The following is an 18892-nucleotide window of genomic DNA, read 5'->3' as shown; positions in this document are numbered from 1 at the left end:
ATCAATTTTTTGCAAAGCAAAATACTCTGGGATACTAATAAGACCTGTCCCAAAAGTGCTAATGATTAAAAAAAAATAAAGCAGCATGAAAAGGCTGTGTAGATAATCAGGGGCATCTTTACAATGAGGACATTTTATAAGAAGAGAACTCCCAGCTTCCTGACACCCACTGATAAATATAACTCCTTTCTAGCCATCCTTTTGTCCTTCCCTTATAATACAGTGCAAGAGGGGTCCTGCTTATCTGAGGCCATCCCCGCACCTGTGCCTCGGACCCCTTTCCCTCTCACCTCCTCAGGGATCTTGCACCATTAAGTGTCCCCTCTCTGCTGTATCTTCAACCTCTCAGTTCAGAATTCCAGCAGCATTTTAAACATGCTCAGTAATCTCCCATCTTAAACAAATAAAACCCATTCCTTCACCCTGCATCATCTCTTAACTACAACCTTGTATCCTTACAATCAAGCTACTCAAAGGGTTTCAGTTTCCTCACTTCCCATTCACTTCCTCATCCTTGACAAGTTGGCTTTTCTCCCTATGGTTGAACTGAAGCTGTGTTCATTGAATTCCCTGTTGCTAAATCCAACACACATCTCCATGAGTATGTTACGCATCCTCTCAGAATTAAACACCCCTTTTAATTACACCATCCTTCTTGGGATGTTCTTTCCATTGGCTTCTGTCATCTCTCTTCTTTCTGTTCTCACCTCTCCAGGTGCTCTTACTTGGCCTCTTGCATAGGTCCTTCTTCCTTTTCCTATTCCCTAAAGGATTCCCTCTCGAACCCTCTTTTATTAAATGTTGTTATTTTATTGTGGTAAAATAGACATAACGTAAAAGTTACCATTTGAACCATTTTAGGTGTACAGCTCAGGCCTCTCTTCATTCTGCATCTTCTCCCTGAGTAATCTCGTCCGTTCTTGTGACTTCACTTAACATAATGGAAGTTTCCAAATCCACTTCCTTAGTCTACACCTCTCTCAGGAGCTCCAGATCCATTTATCTGCTGCCTACTGAATAGTTTTACTTTTATATACTACAGACACCTCAAACAGAATGTGTCCCAAACTATAATAACCTCTTCCGACAATGCCTTGCCCTACCCACCAATCTGTTTCTCCTCTCCCATGGTTGTAGTCTCAGTGAGTGTTTGCTTTCACATCTGGTTGCCCAAACCAGAAACCAGAGTCACTCTTGATTCCTCTCCATGCTCCTCATAGCCACTCAATCATCATGTCCTAATATTTCTGTCTCCTTCCTAAGTCCTGAATCTGTTCACTTATCTTCATTCTTACTATGGCCACCTTAGTTTAGACTATCATTGCTCATTTGCATTGTTTATAAAGCCTACCAGTACATATCCTGTCTCTACTTTGCCCCTGGTCCAATTCCTTCTCCACAGTGTAGCCAAAGTGACATTCTGAACTCCGATCAGGCCATTTCCTTGCTTAAAGCCCTCCAATAACTTCCTGTTAGTCTCAGGATTACCCCTGATCTCTTTCATGTACTGTATATGGTGACTTCTTATCTTTCTAGCCTTATATCTCAACCCTATCTCCTTGACGTTCCACAAACTACTCAAAATACCACCAATCGGTCATGTTCTCTCTTGCCTCTAGGTCTTTCTATATTCTGCTTTCTTCTTAGACTGCTCCCCTGTCCCCCTTGCTTTAGCTGGATAACTTCAGCTAGTTTAGATGTTCTCTCTTTTGGGAAGCCTTCTTTCCTCATCACCTACTAAACGAAATTAGGAGCTCTCCTGTGTATTCCCATACCACCTTGCGCTAACTCTTATCCTGGCACTGCACTGAAACTGCCTCTGATGAACTGGGAATGCCCTGAGGGTAGGACTCTCTTACTTGTTGCTAGAGCCTAGAGCCTATTGTGGTAGTTGGCACACAGTGTGTACCAGCTACATATTTAATGAATGAATTCCAGAGAGAAAGAAGCAAAGACATTTCAGACAGAGGGAATGACTATGATAAAGACTCAAGGTGTTGAATCATCTAAGATGAACAGATTCGCCTTGAAAACCAACAAGAGATGCCAGAGGCCTTCTGGGGAGAGAGAACATAGGGATGCAGGCTATTTGGAAAGACAAGTCTCAATCCTATTTTAAGGACACTCACCATAGGAGAAGGTGTCCGGCATGGGGACCCCATGTCCAGCCAGCTCCTGGAATGTCCAGAATTTGTTGATGCAGTTTAGAATGCTCTGTGGGCGGTTGACTAAGCGGCAGCCCAACTTCTCCAGGTGTCGCAGGACGGTGATGTCACTGTCCGACTGCACTGAGGGTGTGGGCACCCGGACGAGCACCACGTCTGGGAAAGTGGTGAGCGCCTTCTGGTTCAGCTGCAGGCCTGCAATCAAAGGAAGAAATGAGCTCTGGGCTGGCCATCATCTAGTCCCACCAGAAGCACTGGTTCCAACAGACTCCTCAAGACTGAACCTAGCAGGAAGATAGCCTTGAAAACGGCACTTGGATATCCTGTTGTAATGAGAAGCTACCGTCTACCCTATACTCCAAACAAATGGGCAGAGCACGACATTGAGGAAACACAAAAGAATGAACAGGGTGGGGCGGGGGCGGGGGAAGAGCAGCATATCAAGAATAATCCAAGTTAGAAGAATCCATAGGAGATAATGCAGTCCAGCACCCTCCTTCCATGTAGGACTAGTGTTACTCAAAATGTAGTGGCTTAGGAGGCTGGAGACTTAATGACAAGGAATGCAGTAGGTCACTTATGGTATCTTTACCACTCTTATGACTTCATCTTTAAAAGTCATCTGGAATATTACGAATATAATGAATGTAAAAATGTCAATGTTAGGTAAAAAAAACAGGATACAAAATTATCAGTACGAGTTAGAAAACGCTAGAAGGAAATATACCAACATTTTAACAGTGGGTAATGGGACTATAGATGATTTTCTATTTATACTTATCAGTATTTTCCAAAATATCTCCAACTGTGTATTACCTTGATACCAAAAAACTTTAAAAAAATCAATATACTAAAAATCAATTCAATATTAAGAAAAACTAGAATGCATCACAGAACAATTGGTCTATATAGCCAAAGGACTTAAACCTGTATGATACTGGATGAACTGGTAGTATTAGCTTGTAGTGAAGACTCAGAGGAACAGGAGTGCAGTCTCAATTATCTGTGCGGCTCCATGCAGAAGAATTATTTGGCTTGTCTTCTATGACCTCAGGAGGTACAGCTGAGGAGCTATCCAAAAGAGCATTATTTTGTCTGACTGTTCACTTCTGTATCCCCAGCGCCTAGAACAGTATCTGCTGCTTGATAGGCACTCAGTGTTTGTTTCATTATACAGAAGCTACATGGAGATAGATTTGGGCTCAACAAAAGGGATACTTTTCCTCTGCCTTAGGATGGAATGGGCTGAGTGAGGCTCATGAGTCATCCGAGGATGGCACAGAAGGAATGCAAAAGTTAATTAGTTCACAGCAACCTGCTTGATCTCTTTCAACCCTGATATCCTATGGTTTGCATTACTCTAAGTAGTTACGTAGGCATCTCCGGTGCACCCAGCATCTGGGGATGGAATGATGGAGACAGGAAATAGACTGGATAGGGCAATGAGAAGTGAGTTCAGGGAACTACTTGGTCTGCCTTAGTGAACCTTAAAGGAGTCTCTAAAGTGCTCTACAGAAAACATTTTAAACACAGTTTGAGAACCATCTTTTAGGCTTTAACCTAAAGCATCTTCGCTTTCATAAGTGATAAAAGTGTACAACCATACAACTCCAAGAAAACAAAAGGTACTAAGGAAGTTACTATTCCTCTATTGTGGGATGAATAATATCAATATAAAAACTCTAAGCAAAACAAAACAAAAGCAAGCAAACAGAAAAACCAAAACCACAAAACTACTACATGGATCTAACTTGCACAGTTTCCTCTCATTCTAGAGGTTTCACCAATTTAAAAAAAAGAGAGTAAGCACAATCATTAAGTTAAATTGTTTTTAGTACTTCTGCTGATAGTGTGAACCCAAGGAAATGGAATATAATTCTCAGGGGTGATTTGTAAAGAGCATTCAGGTTATCTTTACTTTGCCATCAGAAAACAGTATCATTTATACATGCGTTTTCCTTTGCCACTTAGCGCCCCTGGGGAAAATAATATGAAAGGGGGAAAAGAGTAAACCCTGAATAATATCCTCAAAACTGGTAGAAGAAAGAAAAGTATTCAAGTTGGTGAAAATGGCAAGTAAAATACAGAACACTGAGGGGAAAAGCAACAGCCCAGAACAACATTACATAATGAGATAATATATGCAAAAATGCTTTGAGAACCACAAAACGCTATAGATATGCAAGGCACTGGCGTTATTATTGCACAGACACTCTACAGAGCAAGGTAGGATGCTGTATGGAGATTTGTACCACCTGATGACAAAAAATGGCTTTGCAACAGAAAAGTGACCTAGAGAGATGAGAAGCAGCAGAAACGTCTGGGTTTTCAATCTCAACATGAGACCACAGACAAACGGTAAAACTTCTAAATGGGAAGAAAAGAATTCAGTCATTTCTGGAAATACCAACCACAAGTGGAGAGAGACAGCTCAGCCTCGATAAGCAGATTCACGTACACCTAGGAAGTCTTACCAGGATTTCATCTCTCTTCTCCAAAGGTAAATCTTTGGGCCTGGCTCATTCCAACTGAAGCCTTTAATAAATGAAGAATGGAATGGGTTAACGTGGAGCTGAAAAGGCTCTCCCAAGCAGTTAGACAGGTCTGGTCTCTGACTGTGCTGGCCGTCCAGCTCTGTGCAGAGAGGGACGTGACGTGTTTAGGGAAAACATATGCACAACCAGTTACTTCTCTGCCCATTGACCCAGCTCCAGCATCCTTGCTAAGGGGCAACATCCCTTGTCCCATGTTCATGCCCATTTTCTTTGCTGTTTGCACGTTGTCTAAATCACCATTTCTAGAAGTAGGAGACAAGAGTCTGCTGCTCACCGTGGCATCCTTTAGCAGGAAGAGCAATTCCACAGAGCCACGGCCAAGCACAGTTTGGGTTTAAGGCTGGCACTTGGCAAACCTGTCAGTGAATTCTGAAGCTTTTAACCACTTAGTGATCTCTCTCCCTCTCCCCATTGATATCTCCTCTTGGGAAAGGATGGAGCTTAATGTGTCACCTTTCCTGGGATCCTTAATGTTCCCACTGCAATCTATGGGCCTTAAACCAAGGGAATGAAGTGCTGATGCAGGACCCCAAGGAGGGCAGGGCTCTGCTTGGCTGCCAGCAACGGAAGGAAAGCCCTGAACAATGAGGGCCTCGTGCCCTCAATAACAAGGGATTTCACGTGATTGAGTGCCCTAGTGCCCTCAGGCATCACCTTGACCTGGGAAGCAAGGTGGGGGGAAAGGAGCTGAGTTACTTCTGGGATATTTGGGGATCTCCCAGATTGCTAGACTGGGATTGAGATTTACTATTTAGCCTCAAACCACTTTTTTTTTAAAACTAAAATGATCACTATGTCCCCCAACAGGTCAATAAGATCGTGAAAAAGATCAGTCCCCAAACTAGTTAGTATAATGACCAATAGCCAACCTAGTCTAAATCAACTTTTTGAAACCACAATATTTTCTCCATATTACTTCTAAAAAGAATAATATACTTTTATGGGTAATTATGTTTTTGACTCTATTATTTATATTTGGAAATATTTTAATGTATTAAAAACAAGATGGAAAAATGAGTAACTTTTCCAAAGAACTGAGGCTGTTTTTTTTCTAACCTATATATTGGATTAAATTAATTCTACAAAACTAGACTTTTGCATTTATATGTACAACAGCAAAGAAATGTGTTAATAATACAGAGAAATAGCTTTAGAAAGAAACAAGTCATTACTGGAAAGTAGAGCTCTAAGAATTAAAACCCATTCTCAATCATTCATACCAATACAGGGAAGAAGCATGGAAAATAAAAGGTGCAGTCATCCAGATCTGCATTTGCCTAACATTTTTACTGATCATCTACTGTGTCTGAGGAACTTTGCCAAGAACATTCATATGTATTATTGCATTTAAATTAAAGGCATCTTGTTAAAAAAAAAAAACAAAACAACATAGAGAACAGACTTGTGGTTGCCAAGGGGGAGGGAGGGAGGGAGAGGGATGGACTGGGAGTTTGGGGTTAGCAGATGCAAACTATTACATTTAGAGTAAATAAACAACAAGGTCCTGCTATATAGCACAGGGAACTGTATTCAGTATCCTGGGATAAACCATAATGGAAAAGAATATAAAAAAAGAATGTATATATATGTATAACTGAGTCACTTTGCCATACAGCAGAAATTAGCACGACATTGTAAATCAACTACGCTTCAATTAAAAAAAGAAGACATCTTGTATATGCATCCCTGCACTAGATCTGACTGTCAAAGTCTTTGCATTTACACAGAACTGATGCACAGTGGGTCCAGACCAGTGGGCACACAACACTCATTCATGTACACACATATGCATCCCTGGCTTCACAACTAAAAAGCAAGCTTCAAAACTAAACTGGCTTCTTGTACGCTAGGAAAAAAACCCCACAAAACCCCTTCATGTACAAAGCAAGTGGCAGAAATAAGAAAACAGCAGGACACTGTAGCAGGAGAGCAAGCAAGGACCTCACTTACAGCAGCTTTTAGGACCATTACATTTGGGCAGGATCATGTAACCATGGCTGGTAGCGAAGCTCTGAGAGTTGTTAAAAATGAATCAACACTACAAATAACATAAGCGGATAATAATCCATTAAGTGCTGCACATGACTGTGTTGTGTTAGGAGGGAGAGCTGTCATCCCAAACATGATCTGGCTCAGCTCAATCACTCTCCAGTTCTTCTCTGGTCTCTTTCTACCCTACCCCACAGCATTTTCTCATAAGGAAGTTACTTTTATTCTTACCGAGTAGATGCTATGCCACTCCTCTTTCCCTTTTAAAGGTCTTTGTTACGATGCCCAGAGACATCTCACCTCTACCTCATTAAGACCCACAGTCATGATGTGGCCACCTTCTCTTTCCACCAACTGCTAATTTGAGGTCATTTAATTCAATTCAACCTTCACTGAACTGTTGAGATGAATCAGACATACTCTGAAGCAGGAATACAAAGATGAGCCAGGTGATCTCTGCATACCAGGAGCTTATCATCTCCTTACAGAGAAATATATCAACATAATTTTAATTCATTCAGTCACTCAACACATATTTATTGTTTCATGCATTCATTCAGTGAAGATTTATTGAGCACCTACTTTGGGCCAAGCCCAGTGTTAGTTTGGGTTTCCCCAGAAGGACTGCTGGAGATAAGGACTGAAGTGCAAGAGGTCTATTATCACGGTGGCAATTTCAAGAAACACTGGAGGGGGAAGTAGAGAAGGCAATGCTGCAAATAAAAGGTGTGTTATGAAGTGAGTGATCACCTTGGCACCCAGGGCTTAATCTTGCTGGGCGACAATAAGAAACGGTTTAGTGCACACTCCTTGGTTACCCCACCCAAGGGGCGAGGAAGCTAGCAATTTATAATATTTATATACCAACCCTGTCTTTGGTTGAGAGCTGATCGAGGGGTGTGGTATTAATTCCCTGGTCCTTCCGGCTTGCCATGCATGTGTGGGCAAAGTGAGCTTCTGTGACCAGAGAAAGCCCTCAGGCAGAGATTCAGGTGCTGATGGTTAGACCGGTGGCAGCGGCAGTGTAGGGCAAGAGGGGAGGACGGACACAATGCCATCAAATGGTAAGAGCAAAAGGGACATGGGAGGGCCTCTGACAGGCACCGTCTAAAAGGCTGGGCATAGGGGTTGAGGTGTGAGTGTAACAAACAATATCCCTGGAATTTAAGAAGAAAGAAAACAGACAACTGTAACTAATGTCACTGATGCTCTATGCAGAGCACCTGGGTATTAAGAAGAGTTATCAGTCTGGTTTGAGCAGGGGGTGGGGAGGTTCTAATGCAACGTGAGAACTGCTCTAGCAGGCATATATATCAGGGTACAGTGACAGAGAAGGAGGAGGGAACAGTTAGGTGATTATTTCTGAGAATCAAGGAAAGTTTCAGAAAGGAGATGTGGACCCGTAGAGCTTCTGGGCACAGAAGAAATGTGTAAAACTAATAAATGCATAATGTCTACCCTTCAGAAACAAGTCGATGGTAAAGGCATGGCAACACATAAGCACTGAGTTCTGCGACAGCTCAGGGCAAACGTATTTGCAAAGGCCTTTCAAGAAGTTGAGGACACATGAGATGAAAGGCAATTATGGCAAAGTAGATAAAGTCCTGGCCTCCAAGTCAGAGACTTGATTTAGTTCTGCGCCGTCATTTCACAGCTTGGCAAGACACAGAAAATGTCCCTGGGTCTCAGTTTCCTCTTCTGTAAAATGGAAGAACTTGAAAACCTTCCTCTCTCCCACACCTCACCAACACAATGCTTCCTCGCAGCCACGAAGACAAATCTCATCAGGCCCTTTTCTCTTTTCCTCTCAGGCTCTCAGGATTCCAGTCTCCAAGGCCGTGTCACTTCCCTGGACTCTGAACCCCACCTGGCTCTGACATTGCCTTTTCTTTCTTTCTTTCTTTCTTTTTTTTTTTTTTTTTAACATTTTGGCTGCTCTGGATCTTCACTTCATTGCAGTGCACGGGCTCAGTTGCCCCAAGGCATGTGGGATCTTAGTTCCCTGACCAAGGATTGAACCTATGTCCCCTGCATTGGAAGGCAGATTCTTAACTACTGGACCACCAGGGAAGTCCCTGACACTGCCTTTTCTACTCCCACCTTCCACTCCTGCCCATCTCCCCGGTGCCCTCGGGGACTCAATCAATGGGACTCAATGGACAGCAAATCTCCTGTCCTTGAACTTTTCAGCAACTGTTCCCTTCCCCTTCTTTTTCTGAGTCTAACTGAACCCTGACTCTGCTTCCCCACCAGCCCTCCCAAGCTGTGGCGGGTTTCCTCTCCCTCTCACCTGGGGTTACTGGGCCTAGAGGTAGGAGAGACGTGCTCCTTCCTACTCTCATCGCAGCTTGACCAGCATCCTTCTCTCCTCCTAAAACACCCAACTTGCCTCTCATCTGACAACACCACACATCTCCCCACTTGTGCAGGTCATCTAAAGACCCCAGTCACTTCCCTGTCCTTGAAGCTCTAGCTCCAGACTCACTGACTCTCCTGTGCTGTCACAGATATTGGTGATTTCAATATCCCCATGAAGAATTCTTCCAATTCCCAGGCCTCTCTGTTTCTTGACCTCCTTTCCTCCAAGGATCTTGTCCACCATCCCACCCCAGCCACCAGTACCAGTTACATTCTAGACTTTATGCAGTGATCATAACTCCCATCTCCAAACACCGTCTCCTATCTTTCCAGCTCACTCTATAGTACCCCAACTCCAGCCACACTTTGACACCACCTGGAACTACCATGCATGGCTCCCCCATCTTTTCACTGTCCCTCGCCCCCTTCATACCCTATTTCATTTCCATAGTCAAGCACCACAACATATATCCACAAATCCTTGCACCCATTTCTTGCTTGGCTAAACCACAACCCCAGTGGGACTGATCCAACTCTGCCTACCTCATGTGCCCTCCTGTGCAATGGAGCATGTCTGAAGAAAAAATACACAAACCTGCTGACTGATCTCAAGGGCATCCTTGTTGCTGCCTGCTAAGCACTGTTTCCCTAGTCCATTCACTCTCCCTCAACACCGGACATCTATTGCACACTTTCTTTTCTTGCTTCAGATCTTCACTTCTTCCTCCCTCCTCCTCATTCTCACTCTTCCTATTTCAGGGAGAAAAACTGAAGCAATCAGAAAAGAACTTCTCTATAACTTCCCACTATCACATCTACCCACCTGCACCTGTGCCAATAGGTGACCTTCTCTATTATAATGGCTGAAGTGTCCTTGTTCCTGGCTTAGGTCAACTCCTCGAAATAGGCACTAGATCCCAATCCCTCTCAGTCACGTAAGGCACTGCTCCAGCAAGTCACCTCTCTCTCCTACATCACCAATTTCTCTCTCTATTGGATCATTCACACCAGCATGCAATATTCTGTTATTTCTCCCTTCTTTAAGAAAATCCTCTCAAATCCATCTTTGAGCAATATCTTAGCTCAGGCTGCTATTACAAAATACTATAGGTTTGGTGGCTTAAACAACAGACATTTATTTCTCACAGTTATGGGGACTAGAATTCTGATATCGGGGTGCCAGCATTATTGGGTTCTGTTCCTGGCTTGCAGACAGCAGCCTTCTTGCTATATCCTCACATGGCAAGGAGAGGGAGGGAGGGAGGGAGAGGGAGAGGGAGAGAGAGAGAGAGGGAGAGAGGGAGAGAGGGAGAGAGGGAGAGAGGGAGAGAGGGAGAGAGGGAGAGAGGGAGAGAGGGAGAGAGGGAGAGAGGGAGAGAGGGAGAGAGGGAGAGAGGGAGAGAGGGAGAGAGAGGTGTCAAGTTCTCTCATCTCTTCTTATAAAGGCACTAATACCATTCATGAGGGTACCACCTCATGACCTCATCTAAACCTAATGACCTTCCAAAGGCCCCACCTCCAAATACCATCACATTGGGGGTTAGGGCTTCAACGTATGAATTTTGGGAGAATGCAATTCAGTCCATAGCAAGTTATCAACCCATTTTTCACTTTCTCTTTATAACAAAACTCTTAAGGCAGTGTGTATATTCCCTGTTTTCCATTACTTCATTGAAACTGCTCTTATCAGAGTCACTAATGCTAAGTCCACATTCTACATCCAATGTTCAGTTCTCAGTCCTCATCTTAACTTGATTTACCAGCAATAGCTGAAACAGTCTCATCATGTCTTCCTTCTTTAAACACATTCTCCACTCGGCTTCCAGGACGCCACACTCTCCAGGGTTTATTTCTTTTACTTAGAATTCTTTGCTGGTTCCTCCCCCTCTTCCCAACCACTAAACAGTGGAGTGCCCCAGAGCTCAGTCCTTGGACCTCTTTTCTGTCGACAGTCACTCCCACGATAGGTGTATGGAGATGCTCCTACTTTTGATAGCTTCAGGCCAGGGCTTTCCCCTGAATCCCAAGTGGATATGATCAACTGCCTACTTGCCATTTCCATTTGGATGTTTAATGGGTACCTTAGACTGAGACCTGATCCTCATCACCTGACCAAACCTACTCCTCTCACACACTTTCCATATGAGTAAATGGCAAACTTTATTCTTGCAGCTGCTCAGGACAAACTTTGGAGTCCTCCTTGATCAGTCCAATGTCTACACATCCAATGTCTGATCCAGTAGGCACATTCTGACAACTCTGTCTTCAAAATATATCCAAAAATCCAGTCACTTTTCACCTCCTCCCCTGAAATCATTCTAGTCCAACAACCATCATCCATCATCTGTTACCTGAACTGCAGCAAGAAACTCCTAAGCCATCTCTCTGCTTCTGCCCTTGCTGTCATCAGTCTATTCTCAACACTGTGGCCAGTGTGACCCTGTGAACATAGGGCAGGTCATGTCACCCCTCTGTTCAAAACTCTTCAGTAGATTCCCAGCTCATTCCAGAGTAAAATACAATGTCCTTCCATGACCCACAAGGCCCTATACATTGGCTCCCCCCATGACCTACAAGGCCCTATACATTGGCTCCCCCCACCCCACCTCTCTGACCACCTCTCCTAATGCTCATTAACTCTCTGCTTTGGCCACACTGGTTTCCTTGTTGTTCCCTCTTGCCTGAACCACTCTACTCCCAGATATCCAAACAGCTTGCATCCTCATCTCCTTCAGGTCTTACTTAAACATCATGTTCTGGGTGAGGACCACTCCAGCCACCCCACCTAAAATTACAATCCCTTTTCCTGCCCCCAGAAATGTGCTACTTTTTCCTCCTTTTCCCTTCCTTACTTTTTTCCTCCTTAGCTCTTTTCACCAAATACTAATGTGTTTTAACCTGTTTGTATTCTATCTCCCCATCTAGAAGGTAATCTCCTTCAGAGGCAGGGATTTCTGCCTGTTTTGTTCTGGTGCCTAGATCAACACCCCTCACGTAGTAGGCAGTCAACAGATATTGTTGAGCAAATGAATGAATGAAATCATTATAATGAGGGAGACTGTGTCTGTTCTTACTCTCTGTTATATCTCCAGCACCTAGCACAGTGCCTGGCCTGGCACAGAGTGGGCACCCAATTGATATTTGTGGAATGAAGTAAAGGAATGAATAGGATTGTTGTGAAGATTAACTGACACATAAAAGATATTTAAGTATTAATAACAGAGTTACAGGAATGAAGAACCATTATTCCCGTTCATTCCGCAATGCAAAGTAACTTAAATGTATCACTTCCTCATAGCAGGAGTCTTGAATTACTTTTTTTTTTTTAAATATTTATTTATTTATTTTTGGCTGTGTTGGGTCTTTGTTTCTGTGCGAGGGCTTTCTCTAGTTGCGGCAAGCGGGGGCCACTCTTCATCGCGGTGCGCAGGGCCTCTCACTATCTCGGCCTCTCTTGTTGCGGAGCACAAGCTCCAGACGCGCAGGCTCAGTAGTTGTGGCTCACGGGCCTCGTTGCTCTGCGGCATGTGGGATCTTCCCAGACCAGGGCTCGAACCCGTGTCCCCTGCATTGGCAGGAAGATTCTCGATAACTGCGCCACCAGGGAAGCCCCTTGAATTACTTTTTAATAGTGAAGGAACAAGTAGAACTAGATTGAGAATTTCAGATCTTGTTGGAGTTTTGTATTAAAATAATATAAAGCCCTAATAAGGTGAAGTTTTGTATTAAATAATATAAAGCCCTAATAAGGTGAAGTCTCTCCAGGAAGTGGGTAAGGCGACCCACCTACCTACTGGAGGAGTGGGTGGAGTGATGTGAGGCTAGCAGTGATGTACCTGGATGTCCATGGACTCTCTGCTAATAAGGGGGATGACAAGGAGGTATGGACGGATGGAGATGACGTGGACCTCTCTGATGATGGCTGTGTCCCTTCCACCAGGCAAGCCTAACAAATTTGGTGGAGGTGTATGGTAGCAACAACAGGTGGTTCAGAAACCTATAAAGCAGGGCTTTGAGATCCACTAAGGATCCCAATCTATTGGTTCTAGAACGTTTTCCAACACAGTTCATGAGCTGTCCCTAAAAACAGCTGTTAGAAACATCAACACTTCAACCCATCCTCAGCCCTTGAGGTCAGCCCACAGTTATAAATGTGGACCCATGGGGTAAAGCGTATCCATTCAGCACTCACATGTTTGGAAACATTACATGGTTGGTGCTTCCACCTACTGACCTTTCCACTAGTGCTGGATGGTGGTTTCTTTGGATTACAGGGTGTCAGGCACAGGCCTTTAGCAGGGACTGAGGTTAAAGATCAACCTTTGTGCACAAAGGTGAGCATGGTACCCTTTTCTGCTAGTGTCTTCTTGCACAGTAATGGGAGTCCATCCTTTCTCTGTGAGGCCCCTGTTGTCTTTTGGAAGGCTGCGATAAGACCATTTCCTCATTCAAGTTTACTTAGGATTTCCCCCTACCCAAACTTTTAAAATATTACTCACCTGGTCACTACAAAGAACAAAGTGAAAGTAGTCCAGAACACCTTAACGTAAAGAACCTGACCTAGAAACTGCCATATGGCCACCAAGGTTTTAGCTCTAAAAGTAAGGGAAGAATGCTGAATCACCCTGCTCCTAGAAGCCGAACTGTAACACATCCTCATTTCCAGGGCAGGTTCATTTCTTCTGTCTTGGTATCTGTCCCTGAGTTTGGGACTATACTTTTTTCTTGAGACAGCTAATTGTAAAGACCTTTGGGTGGTCAAAAAACTTGATTTGCACCAGTGACTCTGCCCTCCAATAAGTAAATGTGCTCGTCACAAAAACAGTTATGCGTCCAATCATGATCTCCCAGACACAGCAGCTAATTACAGTACATCTCACATACCTGAATTAGCCTTTAAGGCACTTCACTCAGTCATCCAACAAACATCAACTGAAGGCCTACTATCTACCTGTTCCAGAGCATATATTTGAGGAATACCCAGTCATTTAGGGGGTGAGAGAAGATAAACTTTTTTTTTTTTTTTTTTTTTTTTTGTGGTACGCGGGCCTCTCACTGTTGTGGCCGCTCCCGTTGCGGAGCACAGGCTCCGGATGCACAGGCTCAGCGGCCATGGCTCACGGGCCCAGGCGCTCCGCAGCACGTAGGATCTTCCTGGACCGGGGCACGAACCCGTGTCCCCTGCATCGGCAGGCGGACTCTCAACCACTGCGCCACCAGGGAAGCCCAAGATAAACTTTGTAAATAGATAAATTACAGTAAAACATGATGAATGCTACCTTTGAAGGTCTGCACAATGTTGTTCGGCAGCAGATAGCAGAGAGAGATTCCTGGGGGCTGGGTAAGGAGTCAAGACAGACTGTATAGAGAAGAGTGACTTGAGCTGGATATGCAGGGTGAATAAAAGTTCCCCATGGGGGAGGGAGCTGGACCAGACAGGCATCTCAGGCAGAGGCAATTTCAGTGCAAGGGGCAGAGAGGTCAGTATAGGCTGAAGCATAGGGTGGAGTGGAAGAGAGGAAACAGAAAGTGCTGAGCCCAGAATTACTGAGTGTTGGTCCCAACTGCCAGCCAGCACTATGTGCCCAGACACCCTGACTGACGTTTATCAGATTAATGTGTAAAAAGAACCTAGACCTACGCCTGGCTCATGATAAACACTCCACGAATTTTGCTTTGAATATTACTATGTGCATTTTGGTGTCGCGTTCATCACCACCTTATTCTCAGGATTGAGAAAAATTAATAAATATGTGTTGAATGAATGAAGAACTTGTGGTTTCTAAGAAGGAAATGGCAATGGATAGGATTCTCATAATGCTACATCCAGCAGGAAGGTGAAGGGAAAGTGTTTTCTGCAGGATTGCTTCAGTCATCTGAAGGTCATTCACTCTTCCCAGTAGTCTCCCCCACCCAAATCTATGCTGGGTAGGGCAGACCACTGGGTTAAAAAGAATAACCATAAAACCTTACATTTGCACAGCTTCTTCAGCTTACTTGTATTATCTAGTTTAAAATAACTGCAATCTTTAAATCCCCAACTTTTAACCTCTTGTCTGAATCTATTTCAGATATAACCTGAAATTCTCATCTCTGTATTTGAGTTCCCACTAGCCTCCATGGAGGGAAGACTGGCAATGAATTTAAGAAACTGGTAGAGTCACCGCCCATACCTGTCCCAAACTGACCCCTTCATCTACTCCCACACGAATCTCAAGAAAGAACAGAAAGGAGCCTGAGTAAAGGTGGTACCTTAACTTCCTAAACTATCACATTACTTTGCAACGTCACTGTCTAGCCTCAATTTAATATAATTCAGTTCAGTTCCACATCTGATGTCCTAAGGCATACTTATTCCATTATCACTGGCTGGGAATTAGGAGACCAGGTTTTTAAACTTCAGTTTGCTGCCAACTAGCTGGATGGCACTGAGCAAGTCACTTCGTTTTTTTGAGCACCAGGTTTTTCATTTGTAAAATGAAGAGGTCAGAATGGGTGATCCCAAACTCCTTCCCAGCTCTCACAATAATTCCCAAATGGGAAATAGCATCGATATCATTGTAACTCTTTCTCTATTTCGAAGCTAGTAAGTTCTAGAGTTTATTTCGGAGGAATACTTTGGCTCAGCAAATTACCAACAGTTTTCTACAGTTGACTCTAGAAGAAACTGGGAAGTAGACTGCATATCTTTATTCATTCAAAAATATTTCTTCAGTGCCTATTAAGGTGTGAGGCACTATTTAGACACTGTTACAGCCCTGAACAAAGCAAACGAGCTCAGTCTTCTCATGGAATTCACTTCCTTGTGTTTAATTAATCCCGTCATGCACCAAATAAATCTTTTGACTGCTTTGGACAGCAGAAACAGTGATCTAATAGGTTTGTTTTATGTGTTGTGATTTGTGGGGGGCAATCTCTGAATTAGCAAAAAAATGAAAACTGCTTCCAAAAATCCCTGTCTTCAGTTTCTCCATCGACTAGGTAAATAACTATGTAGTTTAAAAAGAAGTAACTCCTTGTTTCTGAATAGACTGGGATACATTCACACATGAATTCCAGAACAATTTTAAGACACTAAACGAAAGGGGTGAAATGTTTCCTGCAGCATTAGAATTTAATTTTTTCTTTTCCTATGACTGATTCTTTAACATGGGGTTTTAGATACAAAACAAACAGCATTCCTCTTCTCCTTCACAGAATGCATGATGGGTCTACAAAAAGGAACATGATGTGGAATGATATGCCTGTAACTCAATAAAGGCATATTTATAGGCTGTAAAACAAATAAAGAGCAAACTCTTGGTGTGGAAAGATGTGTATACTAGATTTAGATCAGTAAAATATAACAGATTATTCCATTTAAGTATGGTACTGATGCAGAATTTTAGAGCTGGAGGAACCCTAACCCTTAGTTTTATAAATGAGAAACCTGAGATTCAAAGACATAAAGTGACTTGGCCAAGGCAAAGCCAAGATACTCATTAGCAGCAAAGTTGTAATAAGAATCCAATTCTACTGATTCTCTGCCCAAGAATTAGTTCTATATTAACTAACTGAGAGTTTTAGCAAATCAAGACTAGAGAGATGGTGCCCTTTATGGCTGACAGCCATTGTTTTAGACTAAATGTATGATACCTGATGTCTGTAGTATATTTCTCCAACAGACTATACAATCTGATATTACTTATGAAGGGTTTAGATAAATTTATAGATGAAACATCCGGGACAGATATGTTCTACTTAGAAACAGGTCATATTCAAAATCTCATTTCTAAGGAGCCTGTTCAGAATTTGGAACCCCTTTCCCCTGCCAAAGAAAAGTAACAAATTGTGAGTTAATTTAACCAGGCATGATTGAAATAATATGAATGGTATTCCAAGAAGCACTCTCACTGGGCCCAAAGCCCCTTGAGTCCTGGACCCCCTGAAGTGACTGGATACCTCCCGACTGGAGGCTGGAGAGACTCAAAACTGCAGGCCAGGGGGAGGTTCCTAAGCCAGGATTCCTAAGTCAGAGACTGTCTGTGTTGGGATAATTAAGAATATCTAAAAACATACGTAACCTCTTGAGGTCATGGTCACAGATGATAACCATGTCTTACCCAAAAAAATCTCTTGGACACAGCAGTGGAGAAATCGGTGAGGCCAGAATGGTCTGTACCTGAAATCTTGGCTTTTCTGGAATCGGAATTCAGTACCTTCAGGGAGGAGGATGAGTTTAAAGAAAACCCATCAAAGGTCTTCTCTCCCACCTTACCCTCAAGAGGTGACTCCAATCTTTCTCAGATTTCTCCCCATCTGCAGGTTCCTAGCTTGGGAATAATATTCTATGTAGCGCATTAATGATGCTTAGACACTCTTGGAAAACTTTTAAAAACATTCATCCTAATGGCAATTTTGTAAATTTAGTGCGCGCTTCTATAAATCTAAACTGACAGCGTATCAGTGAGAGCACAATTGGCTAATTTGGGGTTAGCTTGATTTTCTTCGGACCTCCAGGAGGCTTCAGGTGAATTTGAGTTCCTTCCAAACTAAGTCTCCTAAGTGAATTAAATCCTGTTCTCAAATCTTGGCCTCAGGGCAGATGCTAGTGGTCAAAGAAGCTCTCAAGGTTAGGGGCTTTCTCTAACCCAAAGAGGTCTCTCAGGGGAGAGCGGCAGGTTTGGAGGCCCGGAAGGAGATTTGGCCTGGGGGGGCCCGGTGCGCGCGCCCACCCTCTGGCCCTCGGAGATCCCGGAGCGCCTCCCTGCCCTCCCGGGCCCGCCTAGCTCACCGAGGTTGCCGCCGACGATGGTGACGGCGATCTGGTCCATGAGCACCGCCCGGAAGCGCACGTCCTGCTCGGAGCAGCGCTGCCTCAGGGCGCGCAAGATCTGCACCTGAGGGTAGTCCTCGCGGATGCGCCGGTCCGTCAGGAACCAGAGCTGGGAGCACATGGCGGCCAGGGCGGCGGCGCCCGGCGGGGCGCGGGCCCCCTCGGCGACCCGGGCCGCTCGCTCTGGCTGGCGGGCGGCCGGCGTCCCGGGCGAGCGCGCGCCGCGGCTCCGCTCCCGCCGGTGCGCCAGGAGCCTCTGCAGCCCTGACCCAGCGAATCTGCCCGGCCACTCAGCGCCGCCGCCGATCCCGGCCAGCCAATCAGCGCGCGGCGGCGGGCGCGGGCCGGCCGCGGGGCCAGCTGCAGAGGCGGCCGCGGCGGGGCCCAAGCTTGCTGCGGCCGGGAGAAGAGACCCGGGTGGGATTAGCGGCTCCGGGAAGCCCCGAGCGAGGAGTGCGGCGGGGAGGCTGAGGGAGGGCATCCCTGTCCCGCGCTGGACCCCGGCGGGCGTGGCGCTGCCGGCCGGGGTGGGGCGGCCGGAGCGGGAGGGGCTAGGGCGGCGACCCAGTGAAGCCGAGAGGGTGTCCGGGCTGATGGAATAGTGGTCCGCAGCGGGCAGCGGGATGCTTCCCAAAGGCCGTCCCGAGCACCCGGGGGCTGGGAGCATCGGCGTCCCCCTACAGAGTCTGGGGCAGGGCCTCGGGGACGTCCCAAAGGAGACTCTGGCGCCTGGCGAAGGTCACACAGCTAGGCCTCCAGGTGGACCCTGGCCTTGGAATGCTCTGCCCAAATCCTGGCCTGGAGCTGGGGTGGGGATTGAGGGTTCAGATAATTTGAAGGTGCGTTTCTCAGGGTCTCAGGTTTTCTTTCACTGGATACCCCCTCCCAGGATTCAGCGGTCCTGGGCCTGCACAACCTCAATGTGAAGAAAATGGACTCCTTTTAGTTAGAAGGACCACCAGCTGGTCTTCTCCCATCCCCCCAGCCCGTACAACTGAGTCATCTTTAAA

At 45.0% G+C, this 18892-nt stretch overlaps 1 protein-coding gene across 1 annotated transcript in view; it reads right to left on the bottom strand.

Moving 5' to 3' along the window:
• RIMKLA (ribosomal modification protein rimK like family member A) overlaps positions 1-18003 on the bottom strand; it is a 29455-nt gene extending 11452 nt beyond the window's left edge. Inside the window, exons 1-2 of the mRNA XM_060004208.1 lie at positions 17841-18003; positions 2130-2360 (exon numbers count right to left, since the gene is read on the bottom strand). Coding sequence (XP_059860191.1) covers positions 2130-2360; positions 17841-18003 — 394 coding nt within the window. The remainder of the gene's footprint in view (positions 1-2129; positions 2361-17840) is intronic.
• Positions 18004-18892: the final 889 nt, after the last annotated feature.

Source organism: Delphinus delphis, chromosome 1 (assembly GCF_949987515.2).
Source record: "Delphinus delphis chromosome 1, mDelDel1.2, whole genome shotgun sequence".
NCBI classification, from domain to species: domain Eukaryota; kingdom Metazoa; phylum Chordata; class Mammalia; order Artiodactyla; family Delphinidae; genus Delphinus; species Delphinus delphis.
The sequence above is the reverse complement of the archived record's forward strand: the minus strand, read 5'-3'. Positions and strand labels throughout refer to the sequence as shown.